The sequence below is a fragment of the Notothenia rossii genome (assembly GCF_949606895.1).
Source record: "Notothenia rossii genome assembly, chromosome: 5".
Classification (NCBI taxonomy): Eukaryota; Metazoa; Chordata; class Actinopteri; order Perciformes; family Nototheniidae; genus Notothenia; species Notothenia rossii.
Genome location: NC_136903.1, coordinates 11823741 through 11844202, shown reverse-complemented (window position 1 = coordinate 11844202; position 20462 = coordinate 11823741). Strand labels below are relative to the sequence as shown.

General features: G+C 39.4%; 1 protein-coding gene across 1 annotated transcript in view; it reads right to left on the bottom strand.

Moving 5' to 3' along the window:
- nell2a (neural EGFL like 2a) overlaps positions 1-20462 on the bottom strand; it is a 79616-nt gene that overhangs the window by 28580 nt on the left and 30574 nt on the right. Inside the window, exon 13 of the mRNA XM_079682319.1 lies at positions 9984-10109. Coding sequence (XP_079538445.1) covers positions 9984-10109 — 126 coding nt within the window. The remainder of the gene's footprint in view (positions 1-9983; positions 10110-20462) is intronic.

Here is a 20462-nt window from a genome sequence, read left to right as displayed (position 1 = left end):
TTTTCTCATCTAATGTTCAGACAGTGTCATTATATTCACATCTGTACACTACTCTTATCAAAAAAATAACACTTGAATAAATAAATAAAATGCTTATTTTTACTTGTAAAAATGAAGAATGATGGCACCCAGCTGGTCATTTGTTTTATTTTCAATCATGAAAAAAAAACATTTGAGACTCAGTCTTGGATTAAACGACTTGATAGTTAGACAGCTGTGAGTGTAGTAATATGACATCAGTGACAAACAGCCGACTGGAGGATGAGCTATTTCTCCATCTCCCATTGCGATCTGTCATAATGAATTGTTTCAGATGTTTTGCAGTCATTTGGTGTTATTTTAGGCACAATGTGAACAGTCCCCAGGATGAATCTGAGTTTTAAACTGAAAATAAGCTCCTTCATTTGCACATTGATGTTTACATTAAAGAGGCATGTTGTTTTGCATTCACGAGACACTGGCATTTACTTTGAATGTTGTACAATGCCACAATTGGACACTGAATACAAAGAGAAACGTTTTCTGTGAGTTTCACACAAGCTTTAACAAAATATCCCCTTGGCACGATGAATGCCTTTCATTGCTGCGGCTGTGGCTTTAGTGATATGGTTTGTTATGGATATCCCACTGACAAGCCTGACTAATGGCTACAGCACATGACAACATACTGTATCCAAGTGGCAAACCAATCTCATCCCCTCTATCTGGAGACACTGAGGAAGCCAAATGTAATAAAGGTCTGGAGAATAATCGACTTTACTGCTAAACAAACCAAACCATCCAAGAGAAAATATTGTTATGGTGCAAATTGAATAAAATAAATAAATCCAGCGTGGAGAAAGAGCAGAACATGTGTTAAAACTGCTGTAATGGGAGACAAATGGGAGAGACGTGTGATAGACTTCATATACGGAGTAAAATAAACATTGTATTGACTTAAAATATATATAATTATATCATTTTGTGGTGTATAAATAATTCTAAATATGGTAATGGCACCATAAAGTCTACTGTAAACCCCCACATAAACGTTGAAGGATTATAATACAAGGAGTGGGATTAGGAAGTTATGAGACGTACAAAACAAACTAAAATAATTTATTGTAATCTGTTGTTCAATGGTGGAATGTAACCAAGTCAATTTACTTTTACTACAATTTTATAATAGTACTTCCTTTACTTGAGTATCTCCATTATTAGCTTCTTCATATTTCTCCTCCACTTGATGTCAGAGTCTATATTTATACCAGCTTGAACATTCAAATGATTAATATATTCACGCATCAATAATTATGAAGCAGAAATATACATTATTCTGAAAAGGGATAATTGTGTATCAGAAGTGATTTAACTTGTTGTACTTTAAGTATACTTTGGTAGTACTAATTTCACTTGAATAGGATTTTCAATGCAGGACTTTTACTTGTAACCGAGCATTTTATTTGTATGTACTGATGTTTATGGTAGTTCCACAGGTTTCCTAATGGTGGATACAACTTTATTTGAAAGTTGTCTTCTTGTCATTTTATATTCCACATCTTGTGTTACTTTTATAAGACTGCTGATAAGTACTCTCACACACGTCGTATTTTATTTTTTACAGAATGAAACAACCATGTATCAATAGGCCTCCTAAAAAATAAATGTGATGCTGCAGTGGAGTCTTTTATGATTCCATCACACACCGGGTGTTTCCACTAAGCATTTTATTGTCAAGAAGCTGTGAGCTCAGATAAATGTTATCTGATCTCTACAGAGGCTGCTAGATCTGGACGTTATACTGACCTGAAATGATATAATATTTAACTGTCAAAAGAGTGTCAGGAGTTTATATCCTGAATTACACAATATTTATATTCATATTTTCTATCACCACCAACTGGATCTCCTTTACTGCTGTGTGAAAAACATCAGGTACATGTTTACGACCCTTAAACTGAAGTCAGTCACATTGTGCTGCCTGACTGAACCCTTCTGATACATGAGTTTTAACATAGTGAGATTTCTATTTCATTTTTATTTTTAAATCCCTGCTGCAACAAAGATACTGTAACTGGAAAAACGATGGAAACCTCACATGATGGTGGCTTAAGACGAAACAAGAACTGTGCATCATTAAATCCCCTTCCCTTGCTTTATGAACAGGAACCTTAATGCACACCCTTCCTCTGCCTCTGAACACAAAGGCAGATCTTTATCCCTATGAGACACACCATAGATGAATATTGTGTATTGTATTTAGGAGATTCACATAAATATTGCTTTCTGATAAGAACTTGCTTACCGAGCACCACGTCAGCTGAAATGCGAAAAACTTTCTGCACCCGTTTTAACCTTCGGAAACTAGTATTTCCGGGGGTGAAAAACATGAAACAAACATGAAAAGTATTTTTTGCAAAAGAGCTCTCTTTCTAACTACAGTGTTTGAGAAACATTTAGTAATTCAGCCAGACTGTTTTTTCATGTTGTGTTATCATGAGTTTACAGTAGAGGGAGAACTTTCAAAGGTTGTTGAAAGGACACTGAATCTCTTAGAGAAGGTCAGGATTCTTGAAAACACAAACACAAAGACTTCAGTGCTAATCTGGGGGCAACAGTTTGGACTGTTTCTCATTATTTTTTCAGAATTTATGGTCCATACTTCGCCTGGCAGGGGACTGAAACAAATGTCTCTCAACCATTTCCACTTGGACACATTGTAGACACATTAAGCAAATATCAGGAACGTTCCACAACCACAAACATACAATAAGTGTATTATGTACTACCTCGTTTCAGGGAATTTCTCAACAACGTGGGCTCATGAAATGCGTGCTATTGGGAAAGACAGTGTGGTGAGGACTGAGAGACTTGAGAGTGAGAGGATCATACATTTGAATTCTTGTTGCAGGAGACCTGAGTTGCATCATCCATTTCCCTGCCATCATCCAATCCATTATATCTCCTGAACAGACTGTGGGGCTCATCCAAATTGAAAGTGACATTGTGATGAGCTCCTCCATCGAGGGGTATGATGTATGTGTGCATGTGTGAGAGATGGATTGAAGGGCACTTAGAAAGGGGCCTGCTGCTCTGCTCTTGTCGCTGCATCTCAAACATGCACACACACACACACACACATATACACACTCACCTGCTGTTGGGCAGAATTAAAGTGTGCTCATGGGCATATAAAAACAGGAGCACAGGGGAGAGGAAAGAGAATGAGGTGAGGAGGGTTTTTTTCACAAGGTCACATCTGCCAGATCAGGGAACAGCTATCCATCAGTGTGAACGTGTGTGTGTGTGTGTGTGTGTGTGTGTGTGTGTGTGTGTGTGTGTGTGTGTGTGTGTGTGTGTGTGTGTGTGTGTGTGTGATCATTCTGACCCTTGAGTTTGGAGTAGTTGCTTCTTTCTATTTATTAAGGAATGTAAACCAATTAAATGCCTAAAGTGTGTGTGTGTGTGTGTGTGTGTGTGTGTGTGTGTGTGTGTGTGTGTGTGTGTGTGTGTGTGTGTGTCTGTGTGTGTGTGTGTGTGCATGCGTGCATGCATGAGTGTGAGGTAGTTCCTAGCTGACTGCTGCCGCTCAGACTGTAGACGGATAAACAATCAATTATGTACAGCCTGTCACCAGGGATCTCTCTCTGGCCCTTTGTCCTCCTGCTCGACTCCCTCCACCTTCTGCCACAACAACACCAGCCTCAGACTGACCTGCGGCTGCTTTCCTGAAAACATTGTTGCCTCGGCTAGAACTTCACAACACTGAAAAGCTGAAAGGACCATGATTTTATGATACGTACAGTATGTCAGGAAAAAAGAAGTCTGAAAGGGGAGAGAAAAAATAAATAAAAATCTTTGGCAATATTGCAGAGTATATATGAAGTTCTGATAGTATCAATTATTTGAAGTCTGAACTTTGTTTTCACACTTTTTTATCGACATTTTGTTGCAATAATGTACTAAATAATTCAGGTAAGTGCCAGGAATGCAAGTAAAAAGGAAACTGAAAGCTGCCAAAAATGGAAAATGTATTATTATTTTGCATTAATAATTGCCTAATTAGGAATAAAATGTATTTAATGTGTTTATTAAACTGATTTGCTGACATGAAAACTCCATAGGGCTCCTTTACAATACCAAATACACCAGATGTTTCTTAATAGTTTCTTCTTCTACTGAGTCAGACTGCCGATGCAATTTCCTTCTTTCAGCAGAATTCTTGGAGGTTTCAGAAAAAGAGGCAAAGACTCTGTTTATCCAAATCCCCCCATGCCATAGCCTTTGAGCTGTCAGGCTGAAAGTCTTCTTTCAGATCTCTGTTGTTGTCGAAGCCCCTGCTCCACCTTTGGCCCCTGTCCATCCTTTCATGCCCAGCCCTCCCTCCACCGCTCTGCCACGGGGGCCCAGGTCTGGTTATCACAGGATTAGAAAATAGACTCACACCTTGCATACGCACCTCAGGCCGAAGCGCACGCATGCACATGTACACCTAGCACATTCGCACACCTCAGGACAGCCTTCTTTAATAACATTCAAAGGGTGAGCACAACCAATCCGCTACCTTTCATGGATTAGCTGCTAATCCCACAGAGCGGGGAGCACCTAAGGCCCTTTGGGGAAAAGACCAAGAGTAGAGGGGTAGAAAGAGGAAGAAACTCGACCTTCAAGATCAAGGATAAAGTGCTAGTCAAAGAAAAGGGCAGAACAAGTTAGGGATGTTTCCTTAGCCAAAGGCTCTCTGCCCTGTCAGGACATTTAGTACATATTTCATTTAAACAAGTACATAAAATCCACATGTTGCAGTCTACCACCAGCTGGGATCTAAACCCTCGCTGCAGGTGGTCTCGATGTATAATATGGACTTCTGTCTGAGCTTGCTGACCCCCTGACAAGCTGAGGAGAAATATAACCAGCGGCTCCATGCTGTTTCGTCCAGGCTGAAAACTGCGGATCAGGTTTTTAATCCACTATTCTGAACATAAACACTGAACCATGAAATGAACTACAGTCAACTTAATCCTCTTTACTAGGCACACTGGTTCTCACGCATCCCTGTAATGCATGTGGAAATATGGCTATCAATACCAGGACATTGTTTCTGCTGAGTTTGCAACTCGTTAATTGGTGGAAGCCATTGAGGATGATAAAGATGCTCGTACATCATGTGAATGCACAATGTCAATAGGTACTGATGGGGGGGGTGGTTTAATGTTTCCTTCCACAGCTGTAATATTTCTTCTGCGGGTAACTAAGAGGAATCAGCACTCCCTTTGGACTCTTCAAACAGAAGCAGATGTTCAATCGCTATTAATAAACACTCGTTGCTGCAGCCACTAGCTTAGCATCTTCCTTTTTTATTGTCAATTACTGCAAATAAGAGATAGGACACTAAACTAGCATGTCAACACGGTAAGAACAAGCACCCTGGTGTGTTTTTCAGGCTTTATTTTTTTCGTTTAAGGACTATGAATGTTATTGTTGACACCTCATTTGGCTTTAATACATCTTTCTAATAATGGCTAAGAGGTGAAATGTGACTCTAATAGTGATTGTGGAATCAAGCATCCTCTGATGGTGGATATGTGGGAGCTGATAGTCTAAACTCTATGGGGAGACTGCGATGGTAATTTGACTGAAGCAGAGAAAAAGTCATTACATCAAGCCTCTGCATAAGCCTTGGTTTAATCACACAAATTGACTTTTATATAAGACTCTGTGTATTCCACCACAGTGACTTGAAGGCATTTTAATAGGGAACTACATAAAATATATGTGACACAGTTTAATCCACTGGGTGTGAGGGTATTAATCTGCATTGTGAATCTGAGAAATGAGCACACAGTGGAGGAAAGACAAATGAGTATAACAATACAACTTGCCCGCAGCTCAGGAGATTAGAGAAAACATGGTGAGAGAAATTACAGAACTGGCTGTCTAGAGATAATAAAGAAAAATACTGAGTGTGCAAGGAGGTTTCTTTCTCTAAAGGAATCACAAGAGCACAAGAAAATAAAGGAATGTGCATTTGTAATTGCCTTACATTTCTATTCCTGATCTCTAACTTTTGAAGGCTTTTTTCAGAAACCTGCTCATAAAGACTCCCAAATCCTTAACTATGCTCTATTATTTCCTGATTTCCATTGACAGAGGAAGAGAAAAACTCCACAGGGGTCCGGATGGAGCAGGAAAGGGGAGTTTTCAAAGTGTGTGCGTTGTGTTGCTGAGTCATACGGCTTTTATTCAAACTCCAATGGCACGGCAGGAAGGCTGCGGGTCTAGATCCGCCGGCGTTCAACCCCTTTACTCCGCTGCCGCTGAATTAGTTTGCATTGGTGCAAATTGCTTTTTTAATTACTGACACTGAAGAAATGCAGCACAGTGCCACCTCTTTAGAGATGATGCACACAGGGAGCTACTTAGCAACGTGTTTCACAAGCTGCAAACAACTGGGGAGGAATTCGGCAGATCTGCCACTCATCATGACATTGTGTTACTCGACATCACATGTGTCAAACTCAAGGCCCGGGGGCCAAATCCGGCCCGTGGTGGATTTCATTTCGGCCCGCAGGATAATTTCTAATTACTATCAGATCTGGCCCTCCGGTATATTGCACGCACACCGTCACTCCATCCCGAGGGTTTCCTCAGCTCAGAGCCTGACCCCAAACATTGATGACCTTGCACCCAAGATGAGATGCCAATTATCTGCTTGAGCTAGCATCATCAGTTTTGTTGAAGCTGTTGTTGGCCTGTGGAGAAATGTAATCATAAGAAATGACTCCGGAAAAGCTGCAGATAGAGCCATAAGAAATGAATGCAACTGATTATTTAATGTTTAATGTTGTTTTTATAGGCAATAATGTAAGATTTGTTAGTTCCAGGTTTAATATGTGCAATAAGTTCATTTCAATACGTTTTGCAATAAACATTGAACCAGTCCGGCCCTCGACTAGTACCCGGTTTTTAATTTTGGCCCACTGTGTATTTGAGTTTGACACCCCTGCTATACATGAAGGACAGAGACATTGCATTTTAGAAGGATTACTGCCGCAGATTTCTTTATGTATTTTACTCTACGTGAGGTCCTGTCACTGGAAGGGGAGCAGGGTAGACCCAAATGCAGGAGACTGTAAGCTACAGGAAGTTATAGAAATCAAGTCAAGACAAACAGAGGAGAACAAAACTTCACTTTATACGTGATTCAAAGATCCAACAGAGACTGAACTGAAACTCAAACAGAGTTTAATTACAAGCGCAGCTAATGAGATAATGTCCCAAAGGATGTCAGGTGGTAAAAGCAAAAAAGAAATAGGAGTTTCCTGCATTTGCCAAGATAACAAAGCCTTTACTTTGAAGAGAGCCTTTATAGGTGACTTTATAATAGTCCTCAGGAAATGTTTCTTTTTTTTCTTTCTCCACACTTTCCAATCTGATACTGGTTAAAAAAGGCAAAAACTTTGACTGTGAAAGATCTAAGAAATCCAGCACTCTGTCTGGGTGAATGCATGAAGGGATAGACAGTCAATTTGTATCTTAGCCAACAAAGGTCCGAAGAATACAAATTCAGAAACCCATGAAGACTTTCTCTATGATTTCGATCCGATAAGGTGAATAAAGTGATCCTCAGAGTTAAGGATTTCTTGGTTCTTTAAAGTCAGTTTTCAAAGGACCTGTCCATGTACTCAAAATTCAGTATAATTTTATTTTATTCCCTAAAGCTTTATATTCGCTCAATACAGAACCTGGAACACGTTGGAGGATTGTATAATTTTTGGCTGAGCTGTTATTGGGGTTTAGGGGTTAGGGAAGAATTACAATATTCATGGTCCGATGGCAGTAAACTTAGTTTCAACTCTCTCTCCTTTGTTTCCTTTCATCTCTTAACTATCACTCTCTATGAAAGGCATTCAGTATCCAAAATGATAATAATTTCACAACAACATTAAAAAAAACTAAATGTGTTTCCCATTTGGGATTATCTCATTGTTACTTTGTTTTTCCCCAACAGCTCTTACCGTTTCAATGTTGTGTAGGTGATGTGTAACCAATCAATCAGTATGATGCTTTATCGGTTCTGTTTTTAATACGCAGAACAGTTGTGTCTTATATAACCTAGTATATAAGACAATAGTGGAAGAAGCTATCGTGACGAACAGGGCTACTACCATGATTACCCACAACACAGACAGAGAACAAAGTGAATGTGAATCATTAGCGCAATCTTTTAAGATTGATTTGGTTTGCTTTTGAAATTCACTTCGGTTTCAACTTTGATCAGGAACAAATGGGTTTGCCGCCTCCACTCACTGTCTCTCTGTTTCTCATCGACTTTCTTTCTCCTTATGGCATGCACACAGCACATTCACACACCGGATGAAGACTCACACAAACTCGGCAGAAAGTCCACAGAAACTTTTCCATTTCCAAAGAGTCCTGAAGGGAAGTTTTCAAAGTATAAAAGTATTCACACAAAGAAAGGGACTCACTTTAAAAAAGGCCAAGACTTGAAAATGTGTCAAATTACAAACAACTATCTTGTAGCAAATCAATTTATGGATTAATACATATTTTTATAGAATAAACATGTGAAATTGTGTTTTTTTTACACAACAAAGCAGTGAGATAGGTACACTACACAAAGGAAATTGATTCAGGAATTGATTTTACACTTTTTCTGTGTACAATCTTCTCTGTACTGCTGCTAGCAAATGCTAAATCATAAAGTATTAAGGCTGGTATTGATTTGTGTGTGTGTGTGTGTGTGTGTGTGTGTGTGTGTGTGTGTGTGTGTGTGTGTGTGTGTGTGTGTGTGTGTGTGTGTGTGTGTGTGTGTGTGTGTGTGTGTGTGTGTGTGTCTGTGTGTGTCTGTGTGAGTGCGTGTGTTTTAAAGTAGTGCTAGTAATCAGAGCAAGATCAATAGCAGCAAATCAAAATGAGATATTCATCCCTATGCATATCAAATGAAAAGACTGTGCCTAATTGCAGGGTGACTAACTCAAAGACAAGTGTGTCTAACCAGCTGCCGTCTGGATTAGGACAAGAGGGAGAGTAGCAGTAGCACATGGCTAAGGTTTATAGGTGTTCTAAGATAACTATGTCTCTCTGTCGAAGCATGATTTTCTTTAACACAGCTTCCTTATTCGGCCTCACACTGCACAATGACACTGATAACTCACTATGTTTACATTCTAAATGTCTGGCTGCCTCTTGCTCTACCGGGAAGTAGAGCAAGTAGAGAGTCTCTTGGCTGCAGAATTTATAGTAATGAAATCAAATATAATTCTCCAGTGTATGACTGATGATGCTAATTAAATCATCTATAGATGGCAATACCCAAATGTAGGTTTACAAATGCTTTAAAAGCATATCTCTCCTCGTCTCCACCCTTAAACAAACAACAATATGAGAACAAACTACAGACTATCTTTCCATCACTACAGCCCCATATGAGACCATGTACTTAATGTATGGGGGGGGCTTCCCCTCTTTCTCTCCTCTGACTAACAGCGCCCCTGCTACAGTAGGACAAAAGTAATGGTCTACCACAGCCTTTGTTTTGATCTCAACTACACACATGTAAAGTTTTGTCTGAGACAAATCAGACAAGCGGCTTAAATTGCTGGGTTTTTTGGACCCCGCTTGCTTGGACCAAACCCCACTTTCAATTTGATCTAGACTACACATTTGTAAAGTTTGTACAGCTGCTATGATGGTTGCAATGCTCTCACCTTGACAAAATGTCTCCACAGAGAACTATAGAGACAATGATCAAAACTGCTTCTGTTATTTCCAGCTGCAGTGCGTGCCTCCCTACTCACAAGGTACCGGAGTCGCTATTAAGGCAGGTAATTACATTCCTTATTTGTAGTAGTTCAAGTCTATTACCAACCGACTTCACAAAATGGTTGCTGTGGAAGAGGAAGCACATTAAGCTAGAATAAAAACAGTGCCTGCTCCGCTTGATTCCAGCATGTCAAAAGGTCAGCAGAAGAGGAACTCACCTGTGCAGGAATAGTCATCGATCCTGATGTAGCCCGTATGGCAAATGCACATGAAGGAGCCCGGGGTGTTTACGCACATGGTGTTCTCCCTGCAGTAGTGCTTCCCCTCAGCGCACTCGTCAATATCTGCAGAGAAGGTAGAGAGAAGCAGAGAGGGGGAGAACAAAGCTTGGTTAGATGTGGAATGCTTTCACATTACTAACAAGTGATAAGACAACTGTAAATGCGCTTTTATAATCGTTTTAAGATGATTTCCACATTTGAAGGTAAGTACATTGTTATAGACCTTCACATAAAAAATGTTTTGGTAGATTTGAGACTGCCTACAGTGGTGCAAATCAAACAATACTTTTAATCAGTGTTCAATGACCTCAAGTTCAAGGCCCTTGCTAACCCTAAGCCTTTTTTTTAACCTTCTAAACTGAGTGACGTTCAACAGCTTCATCATCTGGAACTAGTTGATTTTTTCATCACGTAACCTACAACATTTTTAACCAGTGGTTTTATTTAACTTTATGGCTTCATTTGTTGAACAGGTTGCAACAGTACAATTATCTTTGGAAAAGGTGTGACAGGCAAATAAGACGCAAAGGAGGCGCAGAAGTCACAAACTTATTTATCATGTGTGTTGTTTGTCGGGGTTTCACCAGCTTGTATTCTGATTATGGAAATAAATGAGCTGACGGAGCTTGTTGTCTTGTCTGGTTCTACAAAGCTGGGGATGATGTTTAGTAGCTTTCAGAATTCATTAAAGATGTTGAAGCAGGCTTTAATTGACTATGGCTTTCATTAATTTGTAATGAGAGATAAGACGACACTGACATGTAGTCATTGATGACTTCTTGGGATTAAGATCTGGCTTTCTCTTGCTAATTTTCTCAACAAGTCCCCTATCAGCACTATGATGTCATTTGTCTGCGCCTTGCATGTTGTAAATCTGTATTGTGAACTTATCATTTGACTCTAAAACATGATGTGGCTACTAGAGGGCATTGTGTACGTAAACTTATGCTATGTATTCAATTCCAATAAAGAGAAGGTATCTTTACAGCACTGTCATAGTGACATCTCCAGTATGATACTGTGGCTTAGTTTGAGTGTCCCTCCAATCCTGGAGAGCATCTTTTGTACTTTCTCAAATAGTTGGTTCTTACATCAGAAGAGTTCTAAAAGCTTCTATGCAGCCATTGGGAAAAGTGCTATTTGTCTTCATCAGAGGCAGACAGAGGTCGAAAAGCAGAGGGTCCATGAAAGGGGGGCGCTGAAGCACTTACGGTTCCACCACTCGATTTTCAATCCATTTAAAGTAAAGTAGAGCTTGGCTGCTTTTTTCCAGACTTCTGGTCATTTATCTGTGTGTTTGAGTTGACTTTAGAGCAGGGGTCTCAAACTCAAGGCCCGGGGGCCAAATCTGGCCCGCAACTTCATTTTATGTGGCCCCGCAAGAGCTTGCAAAGAATATAATACGTTTATTATAGGGTTACATGCCACTTTATAGAAGCAGGTTGCCCATAAACTACATGTCCCACAATGCATCTCGTTTTGTGACATGCCACTGAAGAGACTTGCAATTATTTGCCCTGGACTTCTGCTTCCGACGTAGTTAATTACTAAGTTATTATCCTATCCGATAATAATCCAATTCAGAGGCAATAATGTAATATACATTTACATTATTTTATAAATATAGAATATATTTATATAGTTACAACTTTGAGTGCAACCTTTATGCCAATGTGGCCCGCGATGAAATTGAGTTTGACACCCCTGATTTAGAGTAAGAATTATATAATTTGGGAAGATGTTTAGGTTTAGAAATCTGAACGGGTAGGAAACAAACTCAAGTGTTTTCAATTATGCTGGCTCAATTAAAGTAAACCAGGGCGTAGTTGAGGTAACCAAAGTGAATGTATATAAATTATGATAAAAGGTGTATGTAAGGGAGGTCTAATCAGGCAAATAAATGAAAAACCTGGAATTATAACATTAAGTCTCAATCACCATTTATACAATCTAAGGGGGCAGTTTCTAGACGAACAGTATTTGCATAATAAGAGTCAGGTTGTCAGAAATACTCACGCTCAAGTAGTCTGATAACTAGACTGAATTACAATTTTCTTTCACTACATTCATCCAGCCTGATACTGTGCTCAGAAAGCACCAGGTGAAAAACTTGAGCTTTGTGCGAAGATGAAGTCCAAATGATTTTCTTTCTCATACTGCTTTGATTAGTTGATAATTTCTCTAACCGTTGGAAACAGTCACAATAGCAGAACTATTTTCTATTATGCTCATTTTCCGATGTTATAATTGTGCCTCTACTGTGATATGTTGACATGCTTTAATGTTCAAAAGTTCTTTATTTTTCTCATACTGCCTGTGCTACAGAACCTCTTTCCACCCTCTGTCTGAAACCAGAGCCCAGTCTTCTCTGATTGGTTAGCTCTAATGTGAGTGGTTAATCTATTTTAGATGTCCCGCCCCTTAGCCTCTCACTTGCAATGTGTTTCAGTGCTAGTCAATAAAAGCGCAAGTGTTACGTAGTGATGTCATTATTTCGCGGAAGTAAACAAAGGAGTCCAATGGAAGTGTTTCATGCAGGGCGGGGGAGTGTGTGGGAGAGAAACTCCCTCTGGAGGGAACTTTGGGATTTCAGCCTTTGCAGACCATTTACATGCACAAAAACCTTTACAACACACTACAGGGAAGGGAAACCCCAAAAAGCAGAATAGGGCCCCTTTAAATTACTAAGCAAATCTATGGGTGGTGATTCAAATGTCTGCAACAGGCTAATACTGATGTTGCTGTTGCTCCGTCTCTGCTGGATATGTTAGCTGGCAATTGTTTGCTAACATGTTGGCAAAACAACTTGGTGCTTTGTTTCTTTGACATTGTTAAGAAAGCTTTCGGCAACCTAGTAATTAAACTCGGTTAGTGTAGCTTTAAGAAAATAATTCATTAGATTGTCCTTTGTATTTCCTTCTCACTCTCATGATTCCATATTTGGATCCTTATTAGCTGTTGCCTTAGCAACAGCTATTCCTGGGTTCTAAACTACATGCCAAACCATCAGACAGAAGATGCACAACACTGCCAGGGTAAACAAAATAATCTTGATAATGTGATGCAACCAAATGCAATTTGATGCAAATACGAGTTGATCCGAACAAACCCGGCAGTGCAATATGCTCCCGGTCCTGTTCCTGTTGAAAGAACAGGTCAAATGTAGGTTTCTTCTTGAGAGACAAGCTCCATAGTCCTTGAGGTGACTAATTTATTATTCATCCCCTGTATTCAGTGTCTGTAAGGGTGCAAAAGGACATTCACCCCTGAATATGTTCCGTGTCAGGTGCTTTTACAAAGAGCACTTGAAATTGAATTTCAATAGATTTGCATTGGCATTCATTTTGGCTTGCATGTCCTTGGGTATGGCACCGCCCAGCAAGCCGCACACTCAGAGCTCAGCACCTGTCTACAACTCAAGCATTCCTATTTCCTTAGTCTTCTTCCTTTCACAGTTGCATCAATACTTGCTGTCTCCGGCTACTTAAAAGCTTTATGGATAAAAAAGCATAGACAGACAATCACAGACCACCTATGAAAGTACATATGTCATTCAGTAAATGAATGGAGGCTAATTAAACCCTGTGACTGGCCTTGGTAGAGGGGGACGGAGAAACAGAGAAGTTGAAAGGCAGGGAGAACTTGGCAGTAGATGGAATGGCAAATAGCAGGTAAGGATAAAAACTGATGACAAAGATGGAGTCACGACTAGCTTTACTATTGAGCTTGACAGAAAAGGGGAAATGAGAGAGCGGCGTAGACTGACAGAGATAGTGAGGTGAGAGAGGTACAGAAGGAGGACAGGAGGAGGTGGAGAGAAAAGGGCAGGCAAAGTAGTGGATTAAACAGAGAATGATTGAAAAAGAGCCCAGTGTGAAGTAAAAGGGTTGAAAAGTGTCGACTGTAAGAGGGTGGACAATTGAGATAGTAAAAGAAAGAGATTTAGATGGCAGAGGAGAAAAGTATTAACTGTATCTGAAGAGACAGAATGTGGAACTAATTATGTCCGTCCGCAATCACAATAATAACCTTGAGCGTAGGTCTAAGGTGAAAGCTTTCCCGCTTTGTGATTGGCCGTCCATGCTGCAACTTTGATTTAGAGCCTTTTAACTGTGAGACATCATCCGTCTCGCCCCTGGTGACAGCAGTTACGTTTGCTAAAACAATATGTTAGGAGGTGAGATGATGAGGGGCAACTGAACGCACAGGGGAGAGCCACCATCTCCATCTCCATTAACGCACTCCATTTTCTTGATTGGCCTGTCACATGGTCACACGTGATGCGGCAAGCGAAGGAAGCTTGCCAAGTGTCAGCGGCGGCTTTTATCGTTGAATAGAGTGCTCGGGGTCAATGTTTTGCCACATCGCGATAGATGGCTCGAGAATGGCTTTCTTCTCTTTTTTTTCACCTTTGCGCATTCCTGCATAACGACAGAATCAATCACAGTCATATCTGAGGAGGGCGGGTAACTTTGTATTAATAGGACAAAAGACGTCCTTGTTATGCAGAAAGAGGGGGGTCTTTGGTTCCTAATGTCGGACAACAACCACAGCAGCTATAGCAACGTCAGTGATTGGAGGGCTTTGAGTTATATGGACTCACTGGTTTGCTATGGAAGAAAGACAACTCATTTCAAATCAATAATTAATATAACTATAAACCAAACACCACAACATAATGATTTAACTTGATTACTCTAAAAAGGGATTAAACTAAATAAACAACAAATATCAGTTTTAGATTAGTAAGAGCCGTTCTTGTTATCTAGCTTGCACTGCAAACTAATGGTGTTCTTGCTGACCCTCTGCCAGACACCTCTGTAACTCTTTCCAAAATCTAGTGTGGAGTTACTTTATAATGAACTTTATTTCCCACAAGCCGAGTACCTTCGCAGGCCAAACGAGTGGGGAAAAAGATAATTGACTTTTCAATCTCCATAGTCTCCACAAGGCTATTAAATTGCAAGCACCATTACTTTTTTTTTTAAAGAGGACCTGACAAGAGGCAGAGAAGCGATGTTTCACTTCCAATTCTGCAGAAAACTGTTGCACATCTGACCAAACATACTGTAGCATGAGCACTGATTGGTTTTGGTAGAGTATGGTCAGAAGTGTGATCTGTAAACAAACAGTCATACCACAGTGTACTGACAGACTCTCGAGTGCAATTTAGCATCACTGAAGCACAAAACTCAAGTTCAGCAAAGAAGGAAATATTCTCTGGTAAAGTAGTTCTTTAAATACAATTCATAAACAGATAAACAAAAGGATAACTAATCATAAGGAAGGGCTTTAGATGATGCTGCTGCCCTAAAAACACAATACGGGAGCTGTGACTTTTTAATTAACAACAAATGAGTTATTGCTTGAATCCCCAAGAGTTCAAATTGCAATAGCAAGTGATGTACTCATAGTTATGTTAGCATGAGTATTAAACAAACTTATTTTTTTTCCCGAAGGAACATTTAAACACATTTTTAGTGTAGTTAGAGAAGTTACACCGTCTTTATTGACTCTTATCCAAGCCAACATTGCCTGTCCATGATATGAAACTCTTCATCCATCTTTTAGTTTTTAAATGATTTGCAAGCCAAGCGTTGTTACATTCTTGGAGGTCATAACTTTTCATTAACATTTTTAACATACCCATTATTCCTCATAAACTATGCAAATAGGGAATATCAGCTTAGCCCTCTCTGCTTGCCCAACATGTCGTTTCTAAAAGAGCCTCCTCACTATCTGTTTTTGATACTGCAGTACACCAAGGTCTGGGAGGAGGGAGATAACGCTGGCTTTGCCTCTGGATGTCCCACAAAGACACCCGAGTCTGTGCCATGCCACCAGCAGTCCCTCTTGCCCTTTATCTCTCCGTCTTTTTCTCTTCTATCCCTCTTTTCCCCAACCATCTCTCTAACTCGCTTTTCAATAATCGGCAGAGGGACGACGGTTTCCAAAACAGTGTCACATATTCTTCAGTAGGCAGTTCCCTCTTGGCCAGATGTGTAGCAGGCAGAGGGAAGTGCAAAGAGACAAAGGGCCGTCCCTGCTGGCCAAACAGTGTCCCACTCAGCAAATAATCTCCACTGTTAGCCTTGGTTCCTCGTGGGTGGAGAAAGGTGTCAGAGAATGTTAAAGGATCAGATTAAGGGGAGTGGCATTGGATCAAATATTGAGTTATAGTTGGTGGTCGGGTGAGTCTTTATGATTTGGATTTTAATGTGGTTTTCAAATCTTGAGAATTTGTTTTTAGGAAAATAAATCAATGCTTGTGAACATTCGTGCAGTGTGTGTTGCTTAACCCTGGGCTGATTTGGCCGCTTTCGCATACTTTTGATTTGTCTTACTAAACCCCATTAAGAAATGTTTAGCATGTCAATGTTTTGGTATCCATCACCAATATAAATTGATGTTATTTCTTACAATTTTGACATAATATATGAACATTTTGGACCCAAAACTGCACAAAAAACGTAAAAACTGATTTTGAAAATGATATTATGTGTCCACAAACATGCACAACAAAACATTTTGAAAGCTGGAATTATATACCTGGGATGTCACTATGATAAAGTAAAAGTTTGATTGAGGTAGCATGAGCCATATACACATTTTATGAACAAATAGCAGGTGTATCCATAGGCGTTTTTATTCGGTGCCGGCTTGAACAGGTCACATGATCTGATCACGCCGGCGTGACGGTAGACTCCTAAGGGTTAAGGGCCTTTTCTTGTTTAAATTAAATAGTGAATGGAATTCCATACATTCTGTATGTAAACATATTATACACATAGTGGCTTTTATTGTACTTTAAAAGAAGAGTTCAACATTTTAGAAGATGTATATGAAATACATTTTGTTTAGCATCAAAGCTGGAAGCAGAGGGATACAGCTCGCCTGCTTTGTTCACAGGTGTATAGTATTTTATGGCCAGACACAGTGACTTCCTGAATGTGTCACATTAAGGACACATTAGTAAGATTTTAAGCTGCTTATAAGCTACTCATTATAATGAGCTAACACAAATGGCTGCTGGTGGTTACTCCATTGTATTGTACAGATAAGACCGGTATCCAATTCCAGGAAAACAAGTCAATTAATTTATTTCACAAAATGTTCCACGGTGATACTGCATACTGCAATTCAACTCTTTGAAGTTCATTTCAGAAATTAAGGGTTTTATAAGAGTTGCAACACATCAATACATTAATTTTAAATGAGTTGATTATTCTTTTGAAGTTGCATGGGCCAAAAGGCTTCAAATTGCTTATTTTGTTCACAGTGCAGACTTTCCTATTATGTTGAAGGAGTGTTTAGGGCTGTGAGCACATTGTCTGGATCTTGGAAAAGCAGTACAATAATGGATAATTCTCTAAAACCTCTCCACTCCCTTTTATTCAGAAGAAAATTGCCGTAAAGGTGTGGCGTGTTTGCTACTTTAATGTAGAAAATCCTTCGAGACACTTATCTTTTTAATATGGGTATACAAAAAAATAACAATGAGAAAAAAAACAGATCAAATTAGTTTATTTTGAATGTAGCATAGTTTATTTTATGAGCAATTAACTTGAACTACAGATATACTTTTTAAAGGCAAATTATTTTAAGTATCTTTTAAACTTACCAAATTAGACAATCACTCTAATACTCTAAATAAAAGCCTTGGAAAAAGACCCAAAACAAATATGCAAAACATCAATGCCAATTTGGGTTGGAGCGGAGGGCAATTAAGATGACTGAGTGGAAAGAATCCCATTAGGAAGCAACAAGAGTGAACATCTGCATACTAAGAGCACAGTCATTGTCTAAATACAAGACACTCATACTGCGATCAATCACTGTAAACACTTAGAAGCCTGTTACCTGACTCAAAACAATGAACATATAGGTGTGTTCGTGTCTAAGCTGGTTGAAATTTGCGAATATGTGTTACTGTTCTTTCTTGTCAATGTGTGCACGCAATATCTGAATATATTTAACACATGACAGCCAGATCACTTTCACATAAAGAACCACCCAAACTGAAAAGCCATCATCAAAGCCAAAACATCTACCAGGCCTCGAATGACATGTGGTGGTGGATTGTGTGTGTGTGTGTGTGTGTGTATGTGTATGTGTATGTGTATGTGTATGTGTATGTGTATGTGTATGTGTACAGTATGTGTGTGTGTGTGTGTGTGTGTGTGTGTGTGTGTGTGTGTGTGTGTGTGTGTGTGTGTGTGTGTGTGTGTGTGTGTGTGTGTGTGTCTATACGTCAAATTAAACATTCATTTAGCACATTTTGATATGGCATGCCGTAAATGAAGCATGGTGCATCTCGTAGACCAAACTAATTTGTTTACGTGTGTCAGCGTGAATGGGGGTTTGCTCTGCATCAAGGCTCTCATTAAACTTGGAGAGACTTTCCACCACGAGCAAATCGATGGAGCATTAGGATCCATCATTCGTCGAGCTGTGACTGAGAGCAGCCTATAGGCCAGAGGTCTAAACAATGACTCACAAGAAGCACAGCGGCTTTCAGAGCTCTATGACGGACTGATGTATAAGAACTCTGTTTTCTTAATCAGGGCTCAAAACATTTGTTTGCAACACCTGCATTGTATTTTCATTTTTATTTTAGGTTAACTGTAGGACTATATCTTGTAACGTAGTGTGTGTAGGCTGTATTTGATCTGTCTGTGTAATTGCTTTCAGTGTGTGTACATGGAATTTAGCTTATATCTGGCATAAAACATATTTTCTCTTTACGTTAATGTATTTTCTTGCATGGTCCTTTTTTAACTCTACTGTTTAATCTGTCTTAATAATATGTTTATTTTGTAAGCGCTTTTACAGATGCTCAAAGTTGCTTTACAGAGGTAGTAAAATAATTAATTAATTAAATATAGTAAAAAATCACATTAAAATTGAGCAATAAAAAAACAATCACAGAAGAAACTGGAAAGTCTTAACATGTACGTAAACACCCATTTTAAAAAGAAAATATGAAATGTATCTTATTAAAGCCTCTTTTAACATCACCTTGTGTTCTCTTCTTTATGCCTTTATGTTTTATGTATAGCACTTTGAATTGCCTTGTTTAAATTTGTTAAACAGAGAAGCTTGCCTTGCAAAGATTTGGTTCAATAATGTGTTTTTTTAATTTTATGGATGTATTTTCTTTCTAAATATATGCTTCTGTAAATGTTACTCGTTGCTCTGCGTGTTTTAATGTACACCACACTGGGTCTACACATTACACTGGGTAATAAAAACATGTTTTACTGTATATATAAAATTGCCTTGCCAACTGTTTGCGGGGATAAACATAGAGATCATTAATTTATTCCGATGTGGTTATACATTAACTGATTCATTCACCATTTTCATTGTTCCTTTATTACTGGGTCAAATGCAAGAAAATTGCTGAGCTCAACTAGTTTTACATTATAAAAATAAATTGGATTTGGATGTACCATTCAAAATTCATTGATGAGTTGCTGTTGTTTAATAAATGATTCACAATAATTAGGCAATAAACAATTGTGTTGCACAGTCATGGAAATAAATTGGATCCTTTCTGAAGTAAAATGCGGAAAATATACTACTCTGCAAGTGAAAGTGCTGCATGTAGGCAGGGAAAGTGCAAGTACCTGGAATGGGAGTACTTAAGTAAATGTCCTATGTCCTTGTGTCAAGGTTTTACTCCACACAAATCGGGACATAAAGCGTGTACAGCAGAATCCTCCAGTAATCATGGATGTTTAAATGTGCAATTAAAAAAAGATATCCTCCTGAGTTTAAAGCAGTCCAAGGATGTGTGTCAGCTGACCCGGAAAAGGGGGTAGAGAGAAGATGTTTCCCATGTGACATTTGAAGGATACTGGTTAACCACACACTGTTATTTACACTGGAGGGGGCTGCCTGGACGATGGTGGGATTGTCTGTTTTGGGTGACATTTTCAGCAGGGTCATAGAGGCGACGTGTGTTCAAACACACACAGCCAGACAGAATGTGTTTGACTGCGTGTACATGTGTGTGATTCATTTGTGTGTGTGTGTGTGTGTGTTGAGGGGCGTTCGGGCCCAAGCAGGTGGGAAGCCCAGAGGCTCGAGGCTCATCCCGGCAGTGATTGGGTTTTGGAATAGGCCGTGCTCTTCAGTCAGCGCCAATTAGCCTGCTGCCACCTTGTGACATTCAGAAGAGAGCGACGGATATCCGATCATTCTGCGTTTGCACGAGATACGCTGACACAAAAACACACACACACAGCCGTGGCTTATATGCGATAAAACCTCACTCTGTGTGCAAGCGGGCTGACCTTTTTTTATTAAAAACACTTCAATGAGCTCCCACACTGGCTGGCTGACGTGTGCCTTCAATAAAATGAACATGGGCACTGTAGTTTATATTGAATCAATTTCACAAACACCATCCTG